General features: G+C 40.4%; 2 protein-coding genes across 2 annotated transcripts; both read left to right on the top strand.

Moving 5' to 3' along the window:
- The first annotated feature begins 553 nt into the window (after positions 1–553).
- LOC130217320 (tripartite motif-containing protein 16-like protein) lies at positions 554–8647 on the top strand. The gene is made up of 7 exons (XM_056449410.1): positions 554–1216; position 1575; positions 2814–2908; positions 2988–3221; positions 5319–5478; positions 5607–5654; positions 6740–8647. Exons 1-7 carry the CDS (start codon positions 638–640, stop codon positions 7249–7251), a joined length of 1629 nt encoding a protein of 542 aa, XP_056305385.1. The 5' UTR covers positions 554–637; the 3' UTR covers positions 7252–8647.
- A 3644-nt stretch (positions 8648–12291) lies between these two features.
- LOC130217319 (tripartite motif-containing protein 16-like) lies at positions 12292–21183 on the top strand. The gene is made up of 6 exons (XM_056449409.1): positions 12292–12856; positions 17776–17871; positions 17954–18187; positions 18359–18509; positions 18642–18689; positions 20563–21183. Exons 1-6 carry the CDS (start codon positions 12344–12346, stop codon positions 21081–21083), a joined length of 1563 nt encoding a protein of 520 aa, XP_056305384.1. The 5' UTR covers positions 12292–12343; the 3' UTR covers positions 21084–21183.
- Positions 21184–25216: the final 4033 nt, after the last annotated feature.

The raw sequence follows: 25216 nt of genomic DNA, 5'->3' as shown, positions 1-25216 counted from the left end.
ACATTTTTCATGATTTCGGTAAGCTTTGCTTGACATAGAATGTCATGGGCATTTGTAAATGAGAAATGACTGTGATTGATTGCAAAGCAATGTGTAGATTGGCACTTTGGATTGGGTTAACTTGGCTGGGCTGATTTGCTTTGCTGTCACTTTGAGTTTCCAGTCTCTCTTAGCCCCTCCTGGATGTACTTACTTTTCCAACATTCTATTTTATTCTTATTAAATAGTTATTTACAGTAAGTAGACTTTTGGTGACTGTGTTTCATGTTGAGTACTACTGTATCCACTGCCTGGTTTAAAATAAAAAATGACACTTAGAAATGTATCATTTAAAATGTAATCAAAAGTAATTAGTTACATTAACAAAGCAATTCAAATAGATACACTACTTGTTATCTAAATGTAGTAACTAGTAATCTGTAATCTATTACATTTCCAGAGTAACCTTTCATACACAGATAAAGAGAGCAGGAAAGTGACTGTTGACCAGGAATGAGAAACCTGCTCCACAGACACACCTGTTTAACATGTGACACAAGCACAGCACCAGGAAGCTGTTTTAGTATCTGAGGTCTGGGAAAGAGAAACTAAAGTGTAGTTGAGCTGTGTTTGTGTCTCTCAGTATTCATGCAGTAAAATGGCAGAAGCAAGAATTTTTGTGGATCAAAATGAGTTCATGTGTTCAGTGTGTCTGGATCTTTTGAAGGACCCAGTGGCCATTCACTGTGGACACAGTTACTGTAAGGGCTGCATTACAGACCACTGGGATCATGAAGAGGAGAAGAAAGTCTACAGCTGCCCTCAGTGCAGAGAAACCTTCAGGCCAAGACCTGCTTTAGCTAAAAACACCATTCTGGCAGAAATGGTGGAGAAACTGAAGAAGACCAGACCTGCTGCTGACTGTTATGCTGGAGCTGGAGATGTGCAGTGTGACGTCTGTATTGGAAGAAAATACAAAGCCATCAAATCCTGTCTTGTGTGTCTGGATTCTTACTGTCGAACTCATTTCGAGCGTCATGAGGAGTTTCACTCTCGTAAGCCACACAAAGTGATTGATGCCACTGAACGGCTGCAGGACATGATCTGTCATAAGCATGAGAAACACCTAGAAATGTACTGCATCGCTGACCAACAGTACATCTGTGTGATTTGTAAAGAGTATGAACATAAAAACCACAAAACAGCATCTGCTGCAGCAGAGAGGACAGAGAAACAGGTATGAACTCGAATGATTTGTTTACCTTAAAATAAATACCGTTTGACCCTTTTTGGTTCCTCAAGGAATCTTTGAGCAAAACAAATCTTTAAATAACTTGTTTCATAATGTACATGACATATTCATAATATAAAGAGAGAATTGTTTTGTGGAATAGAAAAGTTTTTGTGGATGTTAAAGGTTTGTCATGGAATCATGACAGGGCCAAACCTGTAACTATTAACTTACTAGTACAAATACTAGTAATAGTATTTGTTTTCCTACTATGGATGTCAATGGCTAGCGGTTTGAAACATTCAATATATCTTAGCTTGTGTTCAACAATTCAAAAACACAAACTGGTCTGGAACAAGTGAAGAGTGAGTTAATGATGACAGAATCTCTTTAAAGAGCCCCTATTATGCATTATGAAAGGTCTTATTTTGGTTTTGTGGGCAGGCTGATATGCATGCAAGGTCAAAAAACACTTTTATTGTCTTGTAATATGCATTTATTTGTACCTAATTATCCCAACAACTCCCATATGATTTGTTCAGCGATTCACTTTCTCCAAACTCCTTCTTTGTGAAATGCTTATCTGTGGTGATAGGTCTGTTGGGATTGTCAACTGCGTTCAGTGCAGTACAAAAATAATAAGGCTCTTAACCACAACCCCAAGTAATAATAAAGACATACATTCAGTATTAGTTGACACAGCGGCAAAACATGTCACTATTTAGAAAATTGACCACTCCACGTCTGTATAACAACAGATAATTATAGCCAGGTGCGTTTAGGGCCCCAGGGAATTAGGGGGCCCCTACCAATGTCAAGAAGCCTATGTTAATCATACAGCTTTTTAATAATTTTATATCATACTGTATGTTGTAAAATCTGCCTATAACCATCAAGATATTGATGTTATTACTTCTTTTTAAAATTGGGGGCCCCATGAATAGTGGAACGTTCCTTCCGTACTGCACATGCAAATATTAAGGGGTTAAAAACAGGTTATTATAGTCTTCTGATTGTTGGGCGGCGCTTTTTGGTTTTCAGCGGTTTTTCGACACTTTTTGGGCTGGAATCAGTCAGCTACATCTGGCAACACTGATAGCAAGGACAATTGTCAGGGGGTCACAGAGAGATTACAAGTTACAACACATATTTCACAAGCTAGAGAAAACAAGGAGACAACTATTTTAATGACACTTAAAGGTTGTGATCTGGAGGAAGAAGAAACTAGTCCTTATGAAGTGTGTAATGACAAAGTCCCTGTCAAGGTCTGACAAAGTCCAATACTTTTCCCCACAAAAGCATCTGTCCAGTGCCTCATATGTTTCATGTGAACATAAAAACAGCTATTGATTTGAAACCAAGACGATTCATGTATGAAAAACATGAGCATGAGTAAATGATTATAAAATTCAAATGTAAAAAAGGTTTCCCATGAAACTGAAGTTATTTTGACGCTTCAGCTTTATATTTATTATACAAAACTATAAGTCTGTGGTTTGAACAGTGTGTTGTATCCACTCCATTCCACACCAATACTGGATTCATATAACATTCAGGTGATGTTATTGTTATTGTAGTTTGCTATTCTTGATTTTTCCTCCAGAAAGAGCTGAAGAGATGCAGATGAAGCTCCAGCAGAGAGCCCTGCAGAGACAGAAAGATCTTCAGCGACTGAGAGATGCTGTGGAGACTCGGAAGGTGAGTCTGGAGAAGAAGTTTGAGTCTCACTGAAGCTCACTGTGTCTCACAGGCTCTGTGATTGTGATGTGTTTAACAGCGTTCTGCACAGACAGCAGTGGAGGACACTGAGAAAATCTTTACTGAGCTCATCCGCTCCATTGAGAGACGATGCTCTGAGCTTACACAGATGATCAGAGATCAGCAAAAGACTGCAGTGAGTGAAGCTGAAGGACTGATGGAGCGACTGGAGCAGGAGATTGATAGTCTGAGGAGAAGAGACGCTGAGCTGGAGCAGCTTTCACACACTCAGGATGACATCCATTTCCTGCAGGTAACAGAGATTCAGTAGAACATTATCATAGGAGACCTGAAAAATGACAGGAGAATCAGACCCAAGTTTCTTTCAGATTCAATCCAGGTATGTCTGGTCCAAACAGATGTTTTATAGTTAAATCTAATTTTCTAGATTCACATATAGTTTGCATGGCAAAAACAAGAAGACGTGCTCTTCCTGGTCATTTTATTAGGTACAGCTTGCTAGTAGTGGGTTGTACCTTCTTTTACCTACAGAACTGCCTTCATATTCTGTTGCATTGACTAAACAAGCTGCTGGAAACACTTAAAGGCTTTGGACCATGTTGACTTTATAGAAAAGATTTGCTGGCTGCACATAGAGTACAAAATACAAATCTTGCATTCCATCATGTCCTAAGTGTGCTCTCTTGGATGAAGGTCTGGTGACTATCAAGCCCATTCACTCGTCGTGTTCAAGAAAGCAGTTAGAGGTGATTTGAGTTTATTTTGCTGGAGGTAGCTATCACAAGATGGGGGACATGCTCAGCGACAGTACTCAAGTGGTCGTAGCAAAAATAGGGACTCTGCACATCATTCTAATGCTCAATTGTCCCATTTCAATAAGCCTGCATGAAATGTCTCCTCAGTTTGGTTTTCAAGTTGACAGAAGTGTACCCAATGCTCTTCTGTTGCGGTAGCTCATCTGAATTCATTCTTCTCTGACCTCTGGTACTGTATCAACAAAGCATTTAGACCAACTGAACTGCTGTTTACTGGATTTTTTCTATTTTTAAGATAATTATCTGTAAACTCTTGAGATGGTGTGAAAATCCCAGCAGACCAGCAGTTTTTGAAATGCAGTCGAATGCTCCAAAGAAGTCAAATGCGGTGCAGCTTAAGGTTCTGGACTCACCAAGAGTATGTCAGGCTAGTTTGTTTGGTGAGTTACTTGTTGGAGCAAGTTTGCATGAATCAGCAAGTAGAATCAACGTTGGCCGTTGGTGAAAGAGAGCGCTCTGATAAGCAAAAGGCAACAAAAAACCTGGCTGTCAGTGTCACATTTCTTAATATTAGCAAATGATATGGATTATCAAATTGTCTTGAGGTTGGGAATGGAATGAGGCTAATGACGTGAGGGCTGATGATCATCACTTGTGTGCCACACCGTTCTTGAGTCCCACATGGAGGAACAGAAGTATAAAAGTGACAATCGACAAGAGAGAACCATATGAAGACAGGGAGTACAAGACCATCTAACGAGGGGCAACCAGGGCTGCTGCCAGGCTCCACGAGTGAGGGTCTCTCAGCTGGTTGAAGATTAAGTGCCACCAAGTGACACCAAATTTGTTTGGGAAGCCAGACCCAATTGAATTTTTCCCCTCTCTGACATGTCCTGTGAGGGGTGATGAAGGTGTGCCAAGAGCCATGGGAATGGATGCTGATAAGCGTTGGAATGCAAGTATAAAAATAGGAGTGTTGACCAAGGAAGATGAAAGAGGACCAGCTCTGGAATAATTTATTTTTGTTTCTGCATTCAGTTTGGCAGTAGTCATCCACCTATTTGTTTTGTGTTTATTTTCTTTATTAAAGTGAAATGAGTATATGATGGTGTTAATGGATGTGCTGAAGTAGAAAGACTGGCAAATGGCAAGATGAGGAATGCATCATTTGCAGATCCAACTGTACATTTGGGCTTTGCACTAGTGAAGGGGAAAATAGAGGAAGACAGATAAAGGGGAGAATGCAGAGAAGGCATTGGAGTGGTTTCTGTTTTTAGGGGCAGCCTTAAGCTGGGGAAGCAAAACAATAGAAAGGGACAGAGCCTTGTACTGTGTGAACCAGGCTGCTTGTGAGTGAGGTAAAATGGGTATTAATGGGTAAGTTTGCCTGTAAAAAATGTGAAGATGCTGCCATAAGACCTAATGTAGTATAACTGCATTAGAAAGACAGACATGGTGAAGGACATGGGTGAATTTGGACAGAGGGACTCTATTAGTTTGAACAGGAGTGTGTTTTATTAGGGTTGGAACTAAACTGTCCAGAGCTTCGGCCCTCCAGGAACTGAGTTTGACACTTGTGGCTTATGGTAATTGCTTGAAGTGTGGAAATTAGTTTTACTTTCTGTTTTGTGTAGCGTTTCCAGTCTTTCTCAGCTCCTCCTGAATCTACAGACTTTCAAAACAGTCCGCTTGGTTCTCAGTTTTCCTTTGTTGGCCTGAGAGAATCTGTTCGTCAGCTGAAAGTCAACCTGGAGGATTTCTGCAAAGAGGAGGTCAAGAAGATCACTGGCAGAGGTAAAGTCCTGGAGATTCCTCTGCTCTCAGATATGAGTTCTACATCATTTAATATCTTGCATGTATTACAATAGTCTTGTTCTCTTGACATTACATTTTACACTGTTCATGTCTGTTGATTTCTGCAGACACATTTACCAACATGGTTCCAAAGACCAGAAATGACTTCCTACAATGTAAGTTACTAAGAAAATGAGTAGAGAAACTCATGCTAAAAAGTTATAAATGATCGTGTAAATCAGGGGTCACCAAACTTCACCCTGGAGGGCTCTTGCTAAGTTTAGCTTCAACTTCCCTCTACACACCTGCAGGTAAGTTTCAAGTATACCTATTAAAACTGCGGTCACACTGCACTTTTCTCCCATAGACTTCCATTTATACGCATGCGAATGTGTCAGACTGGAAGCGCAAGCTCGTGCGACAAATTTCGCAGTTCGCTGCGTTGGAAAGTTCAAGCTTGGTGAACTCAGACATGCGAAATTGCATCACATGATTGCATGAGACCAATCGAAGTTCAAAACATGACCTCTCTGGACAGGAATTTAAAACATGGACCAATCTCTCACTTTTTTAAATGTCCAATCATCTTGTTTAATCCCGCCCCTTTTCGCACACACAAACCCCAGGCTGCATCTGAAACTGCATACTTTTATACTATATAGTACACTAAAATCAGTATGCGAGCCGATTAGTATGTCCAAATTCATAGAATTTGAAAATCAGTATGCAAGAAGTACCCGGATGTACTCCTTCGGCGAGATTCTGAAGAGCGCATCCCATGCAATTGCGGTATCCTATGATGCCCCGCTAGAAAATACATGAATTGGAGTGAAGCGATGCAACTGACGCAGGTAGATCACTTGACCAAGACAAAATGGCGGATGTAGTACGTCCGAATTCCATTCATACTGCTCACATTCATCCTGTATAGAGCGTACTTTTCTAACAGTCGAGTAGTATGTTTAAATTCAAATGCAGTACCTACTGAGTAGTAGGTGGTTTTGGACGCAACCCTAGTGTTACTGCAGCATAAGGGCTTGATTAGCTTGTTCAGGTGTGTTTGATTAGGGTTGGAGCTAAAATAGGACACCAATCCTCCAGGAGCAAACTTGGTGACCCTTTATGTAAGTGATGATTTGCATATAATATATTTTTTCTCCTGTAATGAGTCAAACCACTGATTTATTGATCAGATGAAGAGAAGACATTGTCAGTCAGCAGCTTCATAATTCTTGATTCTTTTGTCTTTCCTCTCCTCCAGATTTCCATACTTTCACTCTGGATCCAAACACAGTGAATAAATACCTCTGTCTGTCTGAGAACAAAAGGGTGATTACTGATATCGATACAGTCCAGTCATATCCTGATCATCCAGACAGATTTGATGAGTGGCAGCAGGTGTTGTGTAGAGAGAGTGTGCGTGGACACTGTTACTGGGAGATCGAGTGGAGCGGTAAGGTGTTAATATCAGTGTCATATAAGAGCATCAGCAGAAAAGGAGGAGGTAATGACTGTGGATTCGGACATAATGATCAGTCCTGGGCTCTGATCTGCTCTCCTGACAGATACTCGTTCAGACACAATAAGACAGACACTGATCTCCCTGAAAGGACCATCAGCAGTAAAGTAGGAGTGTATGTGGATCCCAGTGCAGGAACACTGTCCTTCTACAGCATCTCTGACACAATGAGCCTCATCCACACAGTCCAGAACACATTTAGTCAGCCTCTGTATCCTGGGTTTGGTGTTTATGGATCTGTGAAACTGTGTTGATGAAGCAGAATGTATTATAAAATGTAACAGTAATGTGTTCCAGAGTCTCTTATTTTCTTTTCGTGCACTACAACTTTATTTACTGTAGACCGTAAGGTGTGTGTGTGTGTGTGTGTGTGTGTGTGTGTGTGTGTGTGTGTGTGTGTGTGTGTGTGCGTTCGTGTGTGTGTGTGTGTGTGTGTGTGTGTGTGTGTGTGTGAGAGAGAGAGAGAGAGTGTGAGTCCTGCTGAGGATTTGTGTCTGCACTTTTCTTATGTAAATGTAGTTTTTTATTTTAGTGATGATTAAATGTTTAACTATTGCCATCAACACTACATTTTAGATTGTAGTTGAAATAATCAAATGTTCGAACATACATGGATTTTTAAATTCATTTATTTTCTTTCAGCTTAGTCCCTTTATTTATCAGGGGTCGCCACAGCGGAATGAACTCCCAACTTATCCAGCTTATGTTTTATTCAGCAAATCCCTTCCAGCTACAACCCAGCACTTGGAAACATCCATACACTCTCACATTCACACACGATGGCCAATTTAGATTATTCAATTTACCTATTGCTAGCCGCCCGGATTTTTAAATGCTTAAATATTATTGTATTTTTGTGTTTCAAAACTGTAAAGACAGGGTTGGATGGAAGTTTTGACAATCTAATGCATCACGTGCGGGCATCCAGAATGTCCACAATATACTGACACAAAAAAAAGAAACTTTTGAATAAATGCATTATTATTGGTTTATGTGCTCACAACCGTATTCTCTGACCTTTAGACTATTCCGATTGAACCATAGAATACAAATGTTGTGTTTTGAGGATTTTTAATGGTATTTTTCTGAAATTAATTTAACATTTCAGAACTGTTGCTGACTATAGAGATCGGGGAACTCTGGGCTTTCATACCAAATTTCTTCATTTGTTTATTAAGATGAATGAAGGTTTCAGGGGGTTGGAATGACATGAGGGCAAGTAATTATTGACAGAAATTTCATTGTTGAATGAACTTACCCTATAACCTTGGTTGAGCTGTTCTGTGTTTCAGAGTCTCCATATTCATGGAGTAAAATGAGAGAAGCTAGATTTTCTCAGAATGAGGATACATGTCCAGTGTATCTGGATCTCCTGGTGCCATCTGGTGGCCATTCTCTGTGAACACAGGTATTGAAGATTTTGATTTATTTATGATGTCACAAAATAATACAAAATGACAGAATCTATCATTTATGCGTTATAGTTTGATTCTGAAAATACTTTTCTTGAACAAACTGTATTAGGTAAATTTCACCTTCAATAAGCCAGAGTTATTCATCAAAATGTTCACAAGTGATTTGAATTTGCTCATCAAATCTTTTAAAAATGTATCAAAATCTTCTAAGCTTCTAATACATTTAAAACTTTTGTATCCATTACTGCATGTTAAAAAAACACCCTTCTTTTTCTGGATAATAAAATTCTTTTCATGATACTGGTGTCAGTATGCCCTGTGAAATGTTTAATGATTGTAAAATTTTTTAACATAAATATATACATTCATTCATTCATCCATTCATTTTTTTTCGGCTTAGTCCCTTTATTAATCTGGGGTTACGCAGCGGATGCCCCTTCAGCTGCAACCCATCACTGGGAAACACCCATAAACTCTCACGTTCACACACATACACTACAGACAATTTAGCTTACCCAATTCACCTATACTGCATGTCTTTGGACTGTGGGGGTAACTGGAGCACCCGGAGGAAACCCAGGCGAACATGGGGAGAACATGCAAACTCCACACAAAAATGCCAACTGACCCACCCGAGGTTCAAACTTTGCTGTGAGGCGACAGCATTAATTTTCCTTCAGACTAGTGCCTTTTTTCATCAGTGGTCACCACAGGGGAATGAACTGCCAACATATGTGTTTTACAGCAGATGCCCTTCCGGCTGCAACCCACTACTGGGAAACACCCATACACACTTACATTCACTAAGGCCAATGTAGTTTATTCAATTCACCGATGTCTTTGGACTGTGAAGTAAACCGAGAGCATTCAAAGGAAACTCATGTGAACACGGGAAGAGCATGCATTGCAAACTCCACACAGAAATGCCAACTCACCCAGCCGGGACTCAAACCAGCGACCTTCTTGCTGTCAGGCGACAGTGCTAACCCCTGAGCCACCATGTTGCCCAAAACAAACGAACATAAAAAAGACATTAATGAACTGGGACTTTATTGCATCAGATATACATGACTTTACTCACAGTTGATTGGTCCCGTTTGGGTTCACAATCTGTAACCCATGCTTTGAAGCAAGTTAGCCATGTAGCATGTTACCGTAATGACTAAACCCGATCAAAACCAACGTGCCTTCTTAAACCCGAAAACTTAGTTTGCTCAAACTAAACACAAATGTACCAGGATAAAAACTCAAACCGACTTTGTGCAACAGTCAACAGTCATTTTTCAACACTCTAGGACAGTGGTTCCCAAACTGGGGGTCGCAGAATAATTTCAAGGGGTCGCGAGAGTTATTTAAAAATTGTGTAATTTTCAGTGATCATAATAAATATTTTTCAGTATTACAAGTGAAAGCTAATATTTTCAGATTTTTAAAAAGATATTACTGATTCATAAAGTATTTAGGACACATTCGGGCAGAATGCATCTTTGTACTTGGAACGCAGCGCTCAGGAACAGTTTAAAACTGTTGTCATGTCAACTTGCCGCAGTAAACAAAGCCTTCAACGCTTGCCCCGCCTTCGCGCTCTTCTTATTGGCCCACTGCTCTAAGAACTGAACACGAATGATTGGTTAAAATCAGCTGTCAATCACTCAGTCAACGCCTCCTGTCTTCAGATGACAGGAGCTACAACCGCGAAAATGTAAAGCGCTGAAGACGAGAGAATGAAAACAACACCGACAGATTTTGTCTTAGAAACACCTAAAGCTACAAATATTGGCACATCTGATTACTGATCATGTGCTGAATGTTAATCCACCAGCTATACTTATTGAAGAGTGGATAAAAGACCTCCATTGGCTTCAAGTCTGCTATGAAAATGACTAGCATTCACTGTAAAGTCTGTGGGATATCTTTTGGGATATCCGTCCGTGTATCTTTTGGTCACTCAATTATGTTATAAAAATGTCTTTTCTTGTGATAACGGGATTTCATTAAGACATATTTTCCTCACGCATGCATATTTATTTTTTTGCTTGTTAGTGTTGATTTTCAAATGCAATAAATCAGTTTATAAAACTTGTAGTAACAGTGCGATAATTGGTGGGAGCCACTAAATTTTGGCTGGTGCGTCTACATTTTTAAAGTTAGAAGCACCAGTGTTACCAAGCAAAAATGTTAATTTCGAGCCCTGTAATCTATAGTAAATATAGTTAAAATATTGTGAACAGCTTAAAAAAAAAGCTATTTTTATTGTTTGTATATGCTTTGGTAGTGGGGGGTCGCGAGTTCTTGACGATCTTACAATGGGGGTCGCGGGTTTAAAAGTTTGAGAACCACTGCTCTAGGAGACTTATAAATGAGCCTTTTTTTTTTAAAAAAAAGGTGGACTGTTCCTTTAAGACTTTAAGAAAATGTGCTTTTTTTACATCAGTGTTTTCTTAGTAATGTAGTTTCCTTTATTCATACATTTTCCTTCATCTTAGTCCCTTTTTAACAGGGGTCGCCACAGCGGAATGAACCGCCAACTATTCCAGCGTATGTTTTACACAGCAGATGCCCTTCCAGCCACAACCCAGTACTGGGAAACATCCATAAACTTTCGCATTCACACTTATACACTACGGCCAATTTATCCATCCAACTCACCTACAGCACACGTCTTTGGACTGTGGGGAAAACCGGAACACCTGGAGGAAACCCACGCACACACGCAAAGAAGATGCAAACGCCACACACAAATGCCAACCGGCCCAACCAGGAGTTGAACCAGTGACCTTCTTGCTGTAAGGCGACAGTGCTAACCGCTGAGCCACTGTGCCACCTTCCTTTATTCACTTCCTTTGTTCACTATGCATACTTTTATTCATTCATTTTCTTTTTTTATCCAGGGTCACCACAGCGGAATGAACCCGCCAACTTATCCAGCACATGTTTTACGCAGCGGATGCCCTTCCAACTGCAACCCATCTCTGGGAAACATCCATACACCCTCATTCACACTCATACACTATACGGACAATTTAGCCTACCCAATTCACCTGTACCACATGTCTTTGGACTGTTGGGGGAAACCAGAGCACCCAGAGGAAACCCAAGCAAATGCAGAGAGAACTTTTTTTGTCTTGTTGCCTCAGTTGTACATCACTGATTACTTTTTCAAAAGTCTCTACTACTAATGGAGCATCTGGGTTTGAATGAAATGCCCTAAGCCCATGAACAGAATCTGCATCGTGAATGCTAGTTATAGTTGTAACATCACTGTCATTTTGCATTGTGGGATAAATAAGTGCCTGCAGTGTACATATGAAGCAGATTCACTACCCATGTTAAAATCCAGGAGTCAAGGGTCTAATCATGTCAATTTCCCTCAGCTACTTGACTGAGACTCAGAGGGGAGCAAGTCGGCTTTATATGTCCACTCCAGCACTCCATGAGATTGTGACAATACAATAGTGTAGTTCCCAAGTGCTCAAAGGTTTAGGGCATTCCAATTAAACCCATTCAGATGTTCTGCTAGTAGTGTATTGTAATCAAAGACGTACATCCGAGGAAACGAGGTGGAAGGAAGTTAAGCGGGTGAAGGGCATAAAATATTCCATCTGGATATCTGCAAGGTACTTTAAAAATGGCTTTGGGGTTTGCAAGTATTTAAAGTGGTGTGAAACATTTGTATTTTTACTTGAGTACTAGTATGTAGATTTTTGTACTTCTAAAAACATCCTTTTTACACCTCGGCTTGAAACTAGAAATGATGTTCAGCTTTAATTTAAAGAGAGCACATGAACACAGCAGGAAAATGAAAGTGAAAGTATTTTACACAGGACTCAAACACAAAGGCAGGAAGCTGTTTTAGGGCCTGACTTCTGGAAAAGTAAAACTGACGCTTGATTTCACTGCTGTGATTGCGTCTCTGAATTCTCACCGTAAAATGGCAGAAGCTAGAATTTTTCAAGAAGAGTTCACATGTCCTGTGTGTCTGGATCTCTTGAAGGACCCGGTGACTATTCCCTGTGGACACAGTTACTGTAAGAGCTGCATTACAGGCTGTTGGGATCAGGAAGAGGAGAAGAGAGTCTACAGCTGCCCTCAGTGTAGAGAAACCTTCAGGCCAAGACCTGCTTTAGCTAAAAACACCATTCTGGCAGAAATGGTGGAGAAACTGAAGAAGACCAGACCTGCTGCTGACTGTTATGCTGGAGCTGGAGATGTGCAGTGTGATGTCTGTACTAAACGAAAGTACAAAGCCATCAAATCCTGCCTGGTGTGTCTGGAATCTTACTGTCGAACTCATTTTGAGCGTCATGAGGAGTTTCACTCTTGTAAGCCACACAAAATGATTGATGCCACTGAACGACTGCAGGACATGATCTGCCGTAAAACCATCTATAACCATAAAAACCACACAACTGTGTCATCCGCAGCACAGAGGACAGAGAAACAGGTATGGACTGAAAAGAATTGTTTGCTCAAAATTTTAAACCATTTATGCACGATCACGTCATTCAAAATCTGTTTTGAACAGTTTGTTTCATTTATTTTAATATATACCCTAAATACAGTACAAAATGTCTTTAAAAAAGATTTGTAGGTAGCATAAAAGTAAAAAAAAAAAAACTAATCGGGTTCATGTAGGCTAGTAAAGTCACACTTTAATGTAATTTCTGTCATATATCTTAAGCGAGCTCTTTCACCTGGGAGGAACTCAGAGTAGACCCACTGCTCCTCCACTTCGAGAGAAGAGAGTTAAGGTGGCTTGAGCATCTCATTTGGATGCCTACCAAGGGAGGTGTTCCAGGCTTGTCCAGCCAGGGGAAGAGCAACTTCTCAGTATCCCCTTGGGTAGTCTGGGGTTCTCTCCTGAAACTGCTGCCTCTGCAACCTGGCCCCAGATAAGTGGAAGAAAATGAGATGAGATATCTGAAGCGATACATAGGGAAACAACCCTGATGCTACAGTACATAAAAAGCAGGGAGATACATAAAAAAATAACAAAACTGAAAACAAGGTACTGTGGAATACAGTATGTGTTCAAGGCACAGTGAGATTGCAACCAGGAGGTGTTCTAATAGTGCACATAGGCTACGTTCACACTGCCAGGCTTAGTGCTCAAATCTGATTTTTTCTCAGATCTGATTTTTTTGCATGGCTGTTCCTAAACTGACCCGCATGCGCAAAAGTACAGATAGACAGCACAAAATGTCCAATTATGCACACAATGTGTATACTGTATGAAGTAAGCAGGTTGTCAGATCATGCTCTTTTCAGACAACCGTGATGTATTTCATGAACTGTTAAGGGTTGATCTGCTACTACTAATGTGTATTTCACCATTTGAGACCTAATATAAGTGTTGTGATTAAAAACACTGATAATTTGTGATTTATGGCAAGCGCGGCGCGTGGCGCTCTGACCAGTGGTGTAGTGAACTCATAAAGGGTTAATGAGCAGCTGCAGACTGAACTGTGAAGGCAGAGTTGCTTTATCTCTGTTTGCAGAGTTATTTAATTTTACTTCGTTATAAACAACAAACACGTGCAGAAGGGGGGTTTGAGCACCTGCCTATTTTTCTCTCGGAGAGAAAGTTCCTCCTCCTTTGCACTCGGATCCTCTATCCACAACACCCACAACGATTTAAGCTCCGCGATCAACCCGTGCCTCAATCGTTAACCAGATTAGTTAACAACAGGGCGTTGATAGACCTCTACTGGGGCACGTCCCCCTCAAAAAAAAAAAAAAAAAAAAAAAAAAAATATATATATATATATATATATATATATATATATATATATATATATATATATATGCACAAAAATATGTATTATAAATAAATAAAAGTATTAATATTGTTATACAATTATTATTTTAAATAATTAATCCTAAATGTAACTGGAAAATAATCATTTAAAAAATCTTTTGTATGAATATTAATTTCATTTGAATGATATTATATAGACAATTCTATTGAATACAAAATAAGATGTTTGATAGAATGATAGAATTATCTGTTGTTTTAGACTTGACACGCGGGAGAGAATTAGGTTTATTAAGTTTTACCTCCCTGACTCGTAACTTGCTTCATACAAAAAAAAAATCTATGAGAAAGCATGCATAGTAAAGATCACCATCATTTTATTTAAACTTTAGTTTTGTCGACTGCATAAAAGACTCTTAATGCCGGTTTTGCAACTCATGAGCGGAGCGTGAGCAGCGGGTGTTTTTTCGGCATGCGTGTTAACAACTGGGAATTGCACTGGGAGAAGAGCAGTGCGTCTAGCAGGAGGTGTGTGTGAGGCGCGCGGGTTTAATTTTTTCTTCTGCACACATGCAGAGATGCATCAGTTTGCTTTTTGATTAAACTACATTGCTTTCACCAGCGTTGATTCAGTTGAATATAGAGAGTAACGTCTTTATTTCGGAATTACCACTCTTAATAAATACACTTGCAAGTAATTGATATCTCAAAGCATTTACTGGGGCACTGGCAATGTTTACTGGGGCACGTGCCCCAGTAAAATGGGTCTAGCAACGCCCCTGGTTAACAAGCAACAGTTTTGCCTTCAAAATCTTTTTCAACATGAACAACCAACTTTATGTGGTAATCACCATGTGTGCCATTCTACTATGCTGCTGAGGAGTAGATGATGTTTGCAGCACTGAATGATGACGCATGTCGCTCGAAGATTATGTAAAGGTCACATGAAATCCGACATAACCGTTCACACTGCGGGCGCATTGCAGAACATCAGATCTGTGTCTGATTTAAGACTACATAAGAAAGTGGCACAGATCTGACCTGAAAAGATAAGATTCCATGCGGTTTTGCAGCAGTATACTGCTGTCTCTCTGCAAAATATACTCAGGAGGAGAGTGGGAAATGGACTTGCCTAAGTCTTTGCAGGAATTATAGATCCTTCTGGGCTTTTTACAGATGTAGCTGGTATTAAAATGAGCACAGAGAAATTTGGCACTCTCCACTGAATATATGATTACTTATGGTTCTTGATAATGAGATCTACCACAATCATATTATGTACATATTTTTTTTTTGTCTTGTGTTGTGATACATTTGCAAATCACAAGAGAAGAGCAGTGCACTGAGCACAAAGCCCTGATATTGAAGATGCAGTTGCAGTGGGAGGTTCAGATCGAACAGCTTCACAATAATTCTGAGCTAAGGTCTATGAACAGCATTAGTATGTATTTTTCCTTTTTGTACAGTTTGGCGAGGGCCAAATGAATGTGGGTAATGCCTTCTCTGCGGAGCAATTGGTTGCAAACGTGGATGCTGCATAGCAAGGCAATCGAGTCAGATGTAGGATGGTAGTCATTAAACATGAGTAGGAGACATCTTTGACACCAAAAACATTTTAACATGGTGTGGTGGTGTGTTAAACTGCATGGGGCAGCATTATAACAGAACCTTAAAATGTATTTAGTATGATAAAACAGCACTGCTTCTCCATCTGATCACAACTGGAAAAACTGAAAGCAGTGAAAAGCTCCACTGCTATCGTGCCACATCACACTTGTCTCTCATCAGCAATTGCTCCAGTTCTCTCATTTTGCTTTAATGGCTTTCACCCTTAGGGATTATTCACACAGAAGGTGTTTTTCAATTTAAACATGCACTGGACAGACAAATATGTATATAATACCATTATTCTTGTGTCTCGTGCCTTTTAAAGTGCACATGAGCGCCATGTTTTTTAGACACCATGTCAAGTTAAAAGAATTTAAACATTTACAGGCAGCGCCACTCAACCGGCGTCATTTCCAAAGCAGTGGACCAATCAGAAGAACTTGATGGCGGAGCAAGCATTGCAAGTTACTGTTTACAAGCACTCAGTGGCCGGATAACTTTGTGGTCTGTTCTGTACTTTAAAAAAAAAAAACCTTCCTGAGCACTGCATCTAGCATTCATAGACACAAAAATGGCCTATTACCTCTGCTTCATACTATCATGATAAAAAGTTTTGAATACTTCAGTTCATCCATGAACATGATTTCTGCAGGAGTCCCATAGGATATAGTAAAGAGCACAACTCTTATGATACAACACTTGATGATGGTGTCATCAAAATATGCTTTTGCTTGTTGTGAATATGCACCCACTAGCAGCAAAAGTTATATACATGCATAAATTTTCCTTCAGCTTAGACCCTTTATTCATCAGGAGTCGCCACAGCGAAATGATCCGCCGACTTACCCAGCATATGTTTTACGCAGCGGAAGCTCTTCCCAGTACTGGGAAACACCCATACACTATGGCCAATTTATTTTATTCAATTCACCTATAGCGCATGTCCTTGGACTGTGGGGGAAACTGGAGCACCCAGAGGAAACCTACTCAAAGTCTGAACATGCAAACTCCACACAGAAATGCCAACTAGCCCAGCCAGGACTCGAACCAGCGACTTTCTTGCTCTGAGGAAACCAATGAGCCACGGTGCTGCCATAATTACAAACATTTTCCATTGAATTTTTTTAAATCAAATGAATGAATTGATCAACTCATATATTCACATTACAAATCAAATATGGTGAATGTCACATCCTGTATCTTGATGTTGTGATATTTTTTTTCATGTGATTGTGACATGAGAACCATTGCGTTTTGATTTTAATCTGTCACAGGCTGAAACATGTTTCAAAAGATCTGCTGTCCTACACAATTGACATATAATCATAAAAGTTATGAACAAAATTTGAGTAAATTATCATATTTTATCAACACTCACCTTTCTAATTTCCTAGAAATGTGAGTCACAACAGCAGCACTGTCTTTTTATATCTACTTTAATTTACAAACTCAAAAATATAGAGATGAATTTCCTCTCTAAGAAACTTAATACTGATTAATATTCAATTATGGCGACATCGTGGCTCAGTGGTTAGCACTGTCGCCTCACAGCAAGAAGGTTCCCGGTTTGAGCCCTGCCTGGGCCAGTTGACGTTTCTGAGTGTAGTATGCATGTTCTCCTCATGTCTGCGTGGGTTTCCTGCAGGTGCTCCAGTTTCCCCCACAGTCCAAACACATGCACTATAGGTGAATTGAATAAACTAATTTGGCTATAGTGTATGTGTGTGATGTTTCACAGTGCTGGGTTGTAGCTGGAAGGGCATCCACAGTGTAAAACATACACTGGATAAGTTGGCGGGTCATTTGCTGTGGCAACCCCTGATGGATAAAAGGACTAGGCCCTAAGAAGGAGAATGAATGAATATTCACTCATTCATCAAACTATGAATGTGGTTTGAACAGGTTTGATTATACTATAATAGATCTATATTCAGTGCACCACATAATCTTTATATACTGGTTTGGTGACAGTTGTTTGCTGATGTTGGTTTGTCCTCCAGAAAGAGCTGAAGGAGATGCAGATGAAGCTCCAGCAGAGAGTTCTGCAGAGACAGAAAGATCTTCTGCGGCTGAGAGAGGCTGTGGAGTCTCACAAGGTAAGTCTGGTGAAGAAGAGAAGTTTGAGTCTCACTGAAGCTCAGTGTCTCACAGGCTGTGTGATTGTGATGTGTTTAACAGCGTTCTGCACAGACAGCAGTGGAGGACACTGAGAAAATCTTTACTGAGCTCATCCGCTCCATTGAGAGACGATGCTCTGAGCTTACACAGATGATCAGAGATCAGCATAAGACTGCAGTGAGTGAAGCTGAAGGACTGATGGAGCGACTGGAGCAGGAGATTGATCGTCTGAGGAGAAGAGACGCTGAGCTGGAACAGCTTTCACACACACAGGATCACATCCATTTCCTGCAGGTAACAGATCCAGAAGAACAGCATCATTGTGGACTTGAAGATCCTGCAATGACAGGAAAATCCCAGAGAAATAGTTAATGAGAGCAGAATTGGCAGTTGACGGGCTTTCTGTCAGCAACTGGTTATTCTGTAAGGTTAAGAGGCAATATGTTTGATTTCTGTTTTCTGTAGAGTTTCCAGTCTCTCTCAGTTCCTCCTGAAACTACAGATGCTTCCTTCAGTTCTATATTAACGTTTGATGGCCTGAGAGAATCTGTGCATCGGCTGAAAGTCAAAGTGGAGTATTACTGCAAAGAGCAGATCAAGAAGATCACTGACCGAGGTAAAGTCGGTCGATTAATCTGCTCTTAGAAATTAGTCCTCCATCATCTATTATTGTGATGTACAACATCATATTAAAAAAGTATTGTTCTCTAGACATATTTACACTGTTCATGTTTGTTGGTTTCCACAGTTAAACTCACCAGCACTATCACCAAAAACAGGAATGACTTCTTACAATGTAAGTTACTAAGAAAATAAACAGAAAATGTTCTTCATGTGGAAGGAGAATAAAACCATGATAGAAGAGTTTTATAACTGATCATGTGAATGATGATTTGCACAAGATATCTGCCGTTATCAAAATAAGGACGCTTCAAGTTTAGTTTATTCAGTATATTTCAGTACAACTTCAAGTATATTTTTGCAAAAGCTTTACGTAGTAATATCAATGGCAACACCGCTAGTAGTAGTAGTTACTTGTAAATTATAATAATACCTAGGACTAAATTTGATAGTTCATAAAATTTTACTATAAGGAACTTCCTTTCTTTGTTTCAGATGTTTTGAGCACTTTTCATTCTGTCTTAGCTGTCTTAGGTGCTCACAATTAGCAATCACTCTACATGTATTTGCATATCTTTATTTACCTGCTGAATTTTCTTTTGCAGGTTTATTAGATACTGTGATGCCTCACTTAACCTTCATTTTGTCAGCTCTCTAGTCCCGTTCAGATTGGTCTTATCCTATCCTGTCATGTGCTAGTGTGTTTCCTGGTGTGATTTGTCTGTCAAGTGTCTTGCCTGTCGAGATAGGACTTGATCTTGGATGAACTGCCTCGATGTGCTGCAAATATTGCAGCTGAGTGAATAGACTTTCCTTGAAAAGGACTTTGGGTCACACACACCTGTAACAGTGGGCTGCTTGGGGAGCTGTTGGGGATTCAGTGCTTTGCTTGGGGAATCACCTCATCTGTGGTATTGAGGGTGGAAGAGATTGCTTATTATTCACTCCCCCACCTACAATCCCCGAAGGTGCCGGGAATCGAATCTGTAACCTTTTGACCATAGATTTAAATTTCGAAACATTAGGCCATGGCTGCCCTTACGGCTTTCTTTGCCCTTAATTTCTATAGAATCTCTTACTTATCCTTCCACTTGGTTAAAACAGAACACAACTAGCCTTGCTTTTTCAGGGGATCTCTTTCTCAAAGCTCTTTGATTGGGAGATTCAGATTGCTTTTGAGTCTGCCCAGATCAAGATCAGGATATTCAATAAGATGATCCTGTACCTTTTTACTCGCTCTCTACTGATGTTTCTCAGGCTGACTTCGCTGTCCCATAAAAGACAAAGTTATCTTGTCTTTTCTGATTTTCCTTGTTCTCATGGCATTCCCAGAGTTTTCCCAGAATTTTCATGTTCAAATATATCAGCTGTTTATACACTTTTCAACAAGCTTTCTTAAGTTTATGACTTCTTTTTAAAGAGATCCCATTTCCATAAATGTGTTATTCCAAGTAAGTAACTTACAAAATACAAAGTAAATGAACCACATTTTTTATCCTGCTTTAGAACTCTTTGTATTTATTTGTATTTAACCCCAAATTAAGACACATAATGCCAATATGCAACATGTACAATATGTTGCCAATATGCAACAAGCAGAAGCAAATTTTTTGAGTTGTGAGAGTCAAAGCTAGCTGTTTTGGGACTGAAAATCAAAAAAGCACTTTTTTTTGTTTAGGGGAAGACAAATTATATATTTCATCATCTATAAATTCTTAGTTATGTCACTAAAAGAAAATAATTGGCTAGGTTAAAGGGGACATTCTCCCTCTGTACGTCATCTGAGGGGGAAAGCCTGTTCATTAGTCATGATCTCTCCCTCATTAGCATTGGATGCTAGTCTTGTTTTTGAAAGGAAGACTGGGAGCACAATCTCATTTGAATTTAAAGTGACAGTCACCAAAATAGCACAATTTGGCTTAAACCTCTTTTGTAGGAATGGACATGAACTGAGACAAAGCAGATACACTGAAAATGAAGAGTTCAGTTACATTAAAACATCAAACTGATTCATAATTCCTTATTCAGCTTTGTTTTCTCTCCATCAGATTCTCAGCAGTTCACTCTGGATCTGAACACCGTGAATAAATACCTCTATCTATCAGAAAACAACAGAGTGGTTACTCGCACTGGCAAATTCCGGTTGTATCCTGATCATCCAGACAGATTTGAAGAGCTGTGGCAAGTGTTGTGTAGAGAGAGTGTGTGTGGATGCTGTTACTGGGAGATCGAGTGGAGTGGATGTGTGTTTATATCAGTGTCATATAAGAGCATCAGCCGGGATAATGGAGATTATGAATGTGGATTTGGACATAATGATCAATCCTGGAGTCTGATTTGTTGTCCATCCAGATACTCATTCAGACACAATAACATAAAGATTGATCTCCCTGTAAAGACCATCAGCAGTAAAGTAGGAGTGTATGTGGATCACAGTGCAGGAATTCTGTCCTTCTACAGTGTCTCTGATACAATGCGCCTCATCCACACAGTTCAGACCACATTCACTGAGCCAATCTGTCCTGGATTTTATGTTCATATTGGATCATCTGTGGAACTGTGTTCATGAACCAGTATAGATTATAGAGGGATTCTACCCATAATTCTTTGAGCTGCATGATGAATCAAAAGATGAGTGGTTGGAGTCTCTTATTTTATCATCATTATATTAGCAACTTTATTGCTAATATACTGAACTTTATTTTACAGTAGGGGTGTCCAAACTCAGTCCTGGAGGACCGGTGTCTGTGATTTTAGCTCCAACTTGCCTTAACACACCTGCAAGGATGTTTCTAGAAAGTCTAGTAATGCCACGGTCACAGTAGAGTTTGTGCGTGCCAAATTCTGTTGTACGGCGCTGCAAAAAGTGGCAGTATTAAACAAGATGATTTTAAAAAGCGAGCGATTAGTCTATATTTAAATTTTCTGTCCCGAGAGGTCATGTTTTGATATTCAGTTGGTCTCACACAGTCACATGATGTGGGATTTTGCAAGTTAGAGTTCACCAAGCTTAACTTTGCAATGCAGCGAACTGTTGCATGAGCTTGAGTTTCCGGTGTCCTGACATTTTATCCTACCCATCAGATTATGCTACCAGCACTGTATATTTGAATAGTTCTGAGGTTGGAGTTAGGGATTAGGTAGGTTAGGGTGATATTACAGTTTCCTATCACACTGCTCCACATTAAAAAGTACACTGGTAGCAAAATCTGATGGGTAGTATAATGCGTCATTAAAATGTGCTACCTATTTTTTGAATGGGAGGTAGGACAATCTGACAAATCTGACAATCGACAGAACACCGGTCTGACGCATTCACGTGCGTATGTCTATGGGGCGAAAAGTCCAGTGTGACCTTGGCTTAAGGGCTTGATTAGCTAGGTTTATCTGATTGAGGTTGGAACTAAATTTTGCAGGACACCCGGCCCTCTAAGACGAAGTTTGGGCACCCCTGCTTTACAGCTTAACTTTTACTAAACATATAGACGGTGAGGTCAGTGCATATATGTGACTCCTGCTGTGTAAGCAAGATCTGTATTACTTTGCATTTATTTTTGTTGTAGTTTTACATATATATTTTTTATTATTCCTATAAATATTATAGCCTAACCTTCTGTTGAAAGGATCACTTAAGGATTTATTAAAATGACAAATTATATTTGATTTAGTTTTTTGATTATTTACATGTTAATGCGCACATTTTTCATTTACATTTACATTTAGTCATTTAGCAGACGCTTTTATCCAAAGCGACTTACAAATGAGGACAAGGAAGCAATTTACACAACTATAAGAGCAGCAGTGAACAAGGGCTATAGACAAGTTTCAGGCGTGTAAAAGTCTAAGAAGCAAAACATTAGTAGAAATTTTTTTTTTTTTTTTTTTTTTTTTTTTTTTAGAGAGAGAGAGAGAGAGAGAGAGAAAGAGGGCTCAGTTAGTGGTATAGCCAGAGAGGCAATTGCAGATTAGGAGGAAAAGTGGAGACTAAACAGTTGCGTTTTTAGTCGTTTCTTGAAGACAGCAAGTGACTGTTCTGATGTAGTTAGGGAGTTCATTCCACCAACTGGGCAGATTGAATGTGAGAGTTCGGAAAAGTGATTTCTTCCCTCTTTGGGATGGAACAACGAGGCGACGTTCATTCACAGAACGCAAGTTTCTGGAGGGCACATATATCTGCAGAAGTGAGAGCAGATACGAAGGAGCACAGCTAGAGGTCACTTTGTAAGCAAACATCAGAGCTTTGAATTTGATGCGGGCAGCAACTGGAAGCCAGTGCAAACGGGTGAGTAGCGGAGTGACATGTGCTCTTTTGGGTTCATCAAAGACCACTCGTGCTGCTGCGTTCTGAAGCAGCTGAAGAGGTTTGATAGAACTAGCTGGTAGCCCGGCTAGCAGAGAGTTGCAATAGTCCAGTTTGGAGAGGACAAGAGCTTGAACAATGAGTTGAGCTGTATGTTCAGATAGGAAGGGTCGGACCTTTCTGATGTTGTAGAGTGCGAATCTGCAAGATCGGGCAGTTCTAGAAATGTGGTCAGAGAAGTTCAGTTGGTCATCAATCGTAACTCCAAGGCTTTTTTACCATTTTGGATGCAGTGATGGTTGCTCCATCCATCTGGATTGAAAAGTTATGGTGAAGAGTCGGGTTGGCAGAAACTTCAAGCATTTCCGTTTTCATGAGGTTAAGCTGGAGATGATGATCTTTCATCCAGAGTGAAATGTCTGACAGGCAGGCTGAAATGCGAGCTGGAACCGAGGGATCATCAGGGTGGAAAGAGAGGTATAGCTGGGTGTCATCAGCATAGCAGTGGTAGGAAAAAACCATGTTTCTGGATGACTGTTCCTAAAGATGCCGTGTAGATAGAGAAGAGAAGTGGTCCAAGCACAGAGCCCTGAGGTACCCCAGTGTATAGATGCTGTAGGTTGGACACCTCTCCCCTCCACGACACCCTGAATGACCTGTCCGAGAGGTAGGAACTGAACCATTGAATAACAGTGCCTGTGACGCCCAGTGACTCAAGCGTAGATAGCAGGATCTGGTGGTTTACAGTGTCAAAAGCAGCTGATAAATCCAGCAAGATGAGGACAGATGATTTAGAGTCTGCTTTAGCCAGTCTGAGGTCCTCCACGACCGAGAGCAGGGCAGTCTCAGTTGAGTGGCCTTTCTTAAAGCCAGATTGCTTTTTGTCCATGAGGTTGTTTTGAGTAAGAAAGTCTAGGACTTGATTGAACACTACTTTCTCCAAAATCTTGGCCATGAATGGAAGCAGGGATACTGGTCGGTAGTTTTCAAGTAGCGTTTGATCCAGGTTGGGTTTCTTTAGCAGAGGGGTTACCCTAGCCTGCTTAAATGAAGTAGGGAATAGACCAGAGTCAAGAGATGTGTTAATTATGTGAGTCAGTGTTGGTATGACTGCAGGAGAAATGGCTTGCAGGAGATGAGAGGGAATGGGATCTAGCGGACAGGTGGTTGCATGGCTTGATAGCATGAGATTGGACACCTCAGACTCAGAGAGCTGGGAGAAAGAGGTGAGTGTGTGTGGTGTTGGTGGTGTATCTTGCGTGTTTGTTGTAGGTGCAGCAAATTGAGCACTGATTTTTGCAGTTTTGGTGCAAAAGAATGTAGCAAAGTCATCAGTAGTGAGTGTGGAGGATGCGGGTGGAGGAGGAGGGTGAAGGAGGGAGGAAAATGTTTTAAAAAGCAAGCGAGGATTGGTGGCACTGTTGACTTTCTGACGGAAGTATGTCTGCTTTGCAGAAGTAACCTCAGTCGAGAAAGAAGACAGAAGAGTTTGGTATGTTATGAGCTGTTCAGGATTTTTTGTTTTTCGCCAGCTTCTCTCAGCAGCCCGAAGTTTTGAGCGATGCTCACGGAGAACATCAGAGAGCCAGGGTGCAGGAGGACTGGCTCGGGTTGGTCTGGATGTCAGAGGGCATAGTCTGTCTAGACATGATGTTAGCGTGGAGCAGAGTGTATCAGTTGCACTGTTCGTATCAAGTGCAGAGAGTTTGCAAGATGGAGGAAGAGAGTTAGAAACAATGGTGGATAGTCTGTTGGGTGACAGAGAGTGTAGGTTTCTGCGAAAGGCAACTAGAGTAGGAGTGTGTGGCGGCTCAGGAGTAATGTGGATGTTGAGAGAGAGAAGGAAATGATCTGATGTTTGTAGTGGAGTTACTAGTGTTTGGTCACCGAGGCAATGTCGAGTGTAAATAAGGTCTAGTTAATTACCTGATTTGTGAGTAGCAGAAGTAGGTGCTCTTTTGAGGTCGAAAGATGCAAGCAGAGTCTGGAAGTCAGCAGCTTGAGGTCTTTCTATGTGGATGTTGAAGTCACCTAGCACCAACAAGGGAGTGTCATAATCAGAAAAAGATGAGAGAAGAACATCCAGTTCATCCAAGAAGTGACCTAATGTACCCGGTGGGCGGTAGATGACAACCACATTTATGCGAAAGGGGTGGATAATGGTGACTGCATGGAATTCAAAAGAGCTGATTTTTGGCAGGGACGGTCTCTGAGTGAATTTCCATTCTTTGGAAATCAGTAGTCCAGTCCCACCCCCTCTCCCTGTCTGACGAGGGGTGTGGGAAAGAGAGAAATTAGTAGAAAGAGCTGCATGTGTAGCAGTGTCCTCCGGTCTCAGCCAGGTTTCAGTTAGAGCCATGAGACTAAAGTCAGAATGAGTGGCTATGGAGGTAATAAAATCT

The sequence above is a fragment of the Danio aesculapii genome, chromosome 23 (genome assembly GCF_903798145.1).
Source record: "Danio aesculapii chromosome 23, fDanAes4.1, whole genome shotgun sequence".
In the NCBI taxonomy this organism is placed as follows: Eukaryota; Metazoa; Chordata; class Actinopteri; order Cypriniformes; family Danionidae; genus Danio; species Danio aesculapii.
The sequence above is the reverse complement of the archived record's forward strand: the minus strand, read 5'-3'. Positions and strand labels throughout refer to the sequence as shown.

What these genes read in the sequence shown, in the direction of transcription:
- LOC130217320 (XM_056449410.1), top strand. Translation starts at nt 638, where the DNA reads ATGGCAGAAGCAAGAATTTTTGTGGATCAAAATGAGTTCATGTGTTCA. An exon ending in ATGACATCCATTTCCTGCAG is followed by an intron (nt 3,222 to 5,318) that starts GTAACAGAGATT and finishes TGTTTTGTGTAG; the next exon opens with CGTTTCCAGTCTTTCTCAGC. An exon ending in CAGAAATGACTTCCTACAAT is followed by an intron (nt 5,655 to 6,739) that starts GTAAGTTACTAA and finishes CCTCTCCTCCAG; the next exon opens with ATTTCCATACTTTCACTCTG.
- LOC130217319 (XM_056449409.1), top strand. Translation starts at nt 12,344, where the DNA reads ATGGCAGAAGCTAGAATTTTTCAAGAAGAGTTCACATGTCCTGTGTGT. An exon ending in CACAGAGGACAGAGAAACAG is followed by an intron (nt 12,857 to 17,775) that starts GTATGGACTGAA and finishes TTTGTCCTCCAG; the next exon opens with AAAGAGCTGAAGGAGATGCA. An exon ending in CAAGAAGATCACTGACCGAG is followed by an intron (nt 18,510 to 18,641) that starts GTAAAGTCGGTC and finishes TGGTTTCCACAG; the next exon opens with TTAAACTCACCAGCACTATC.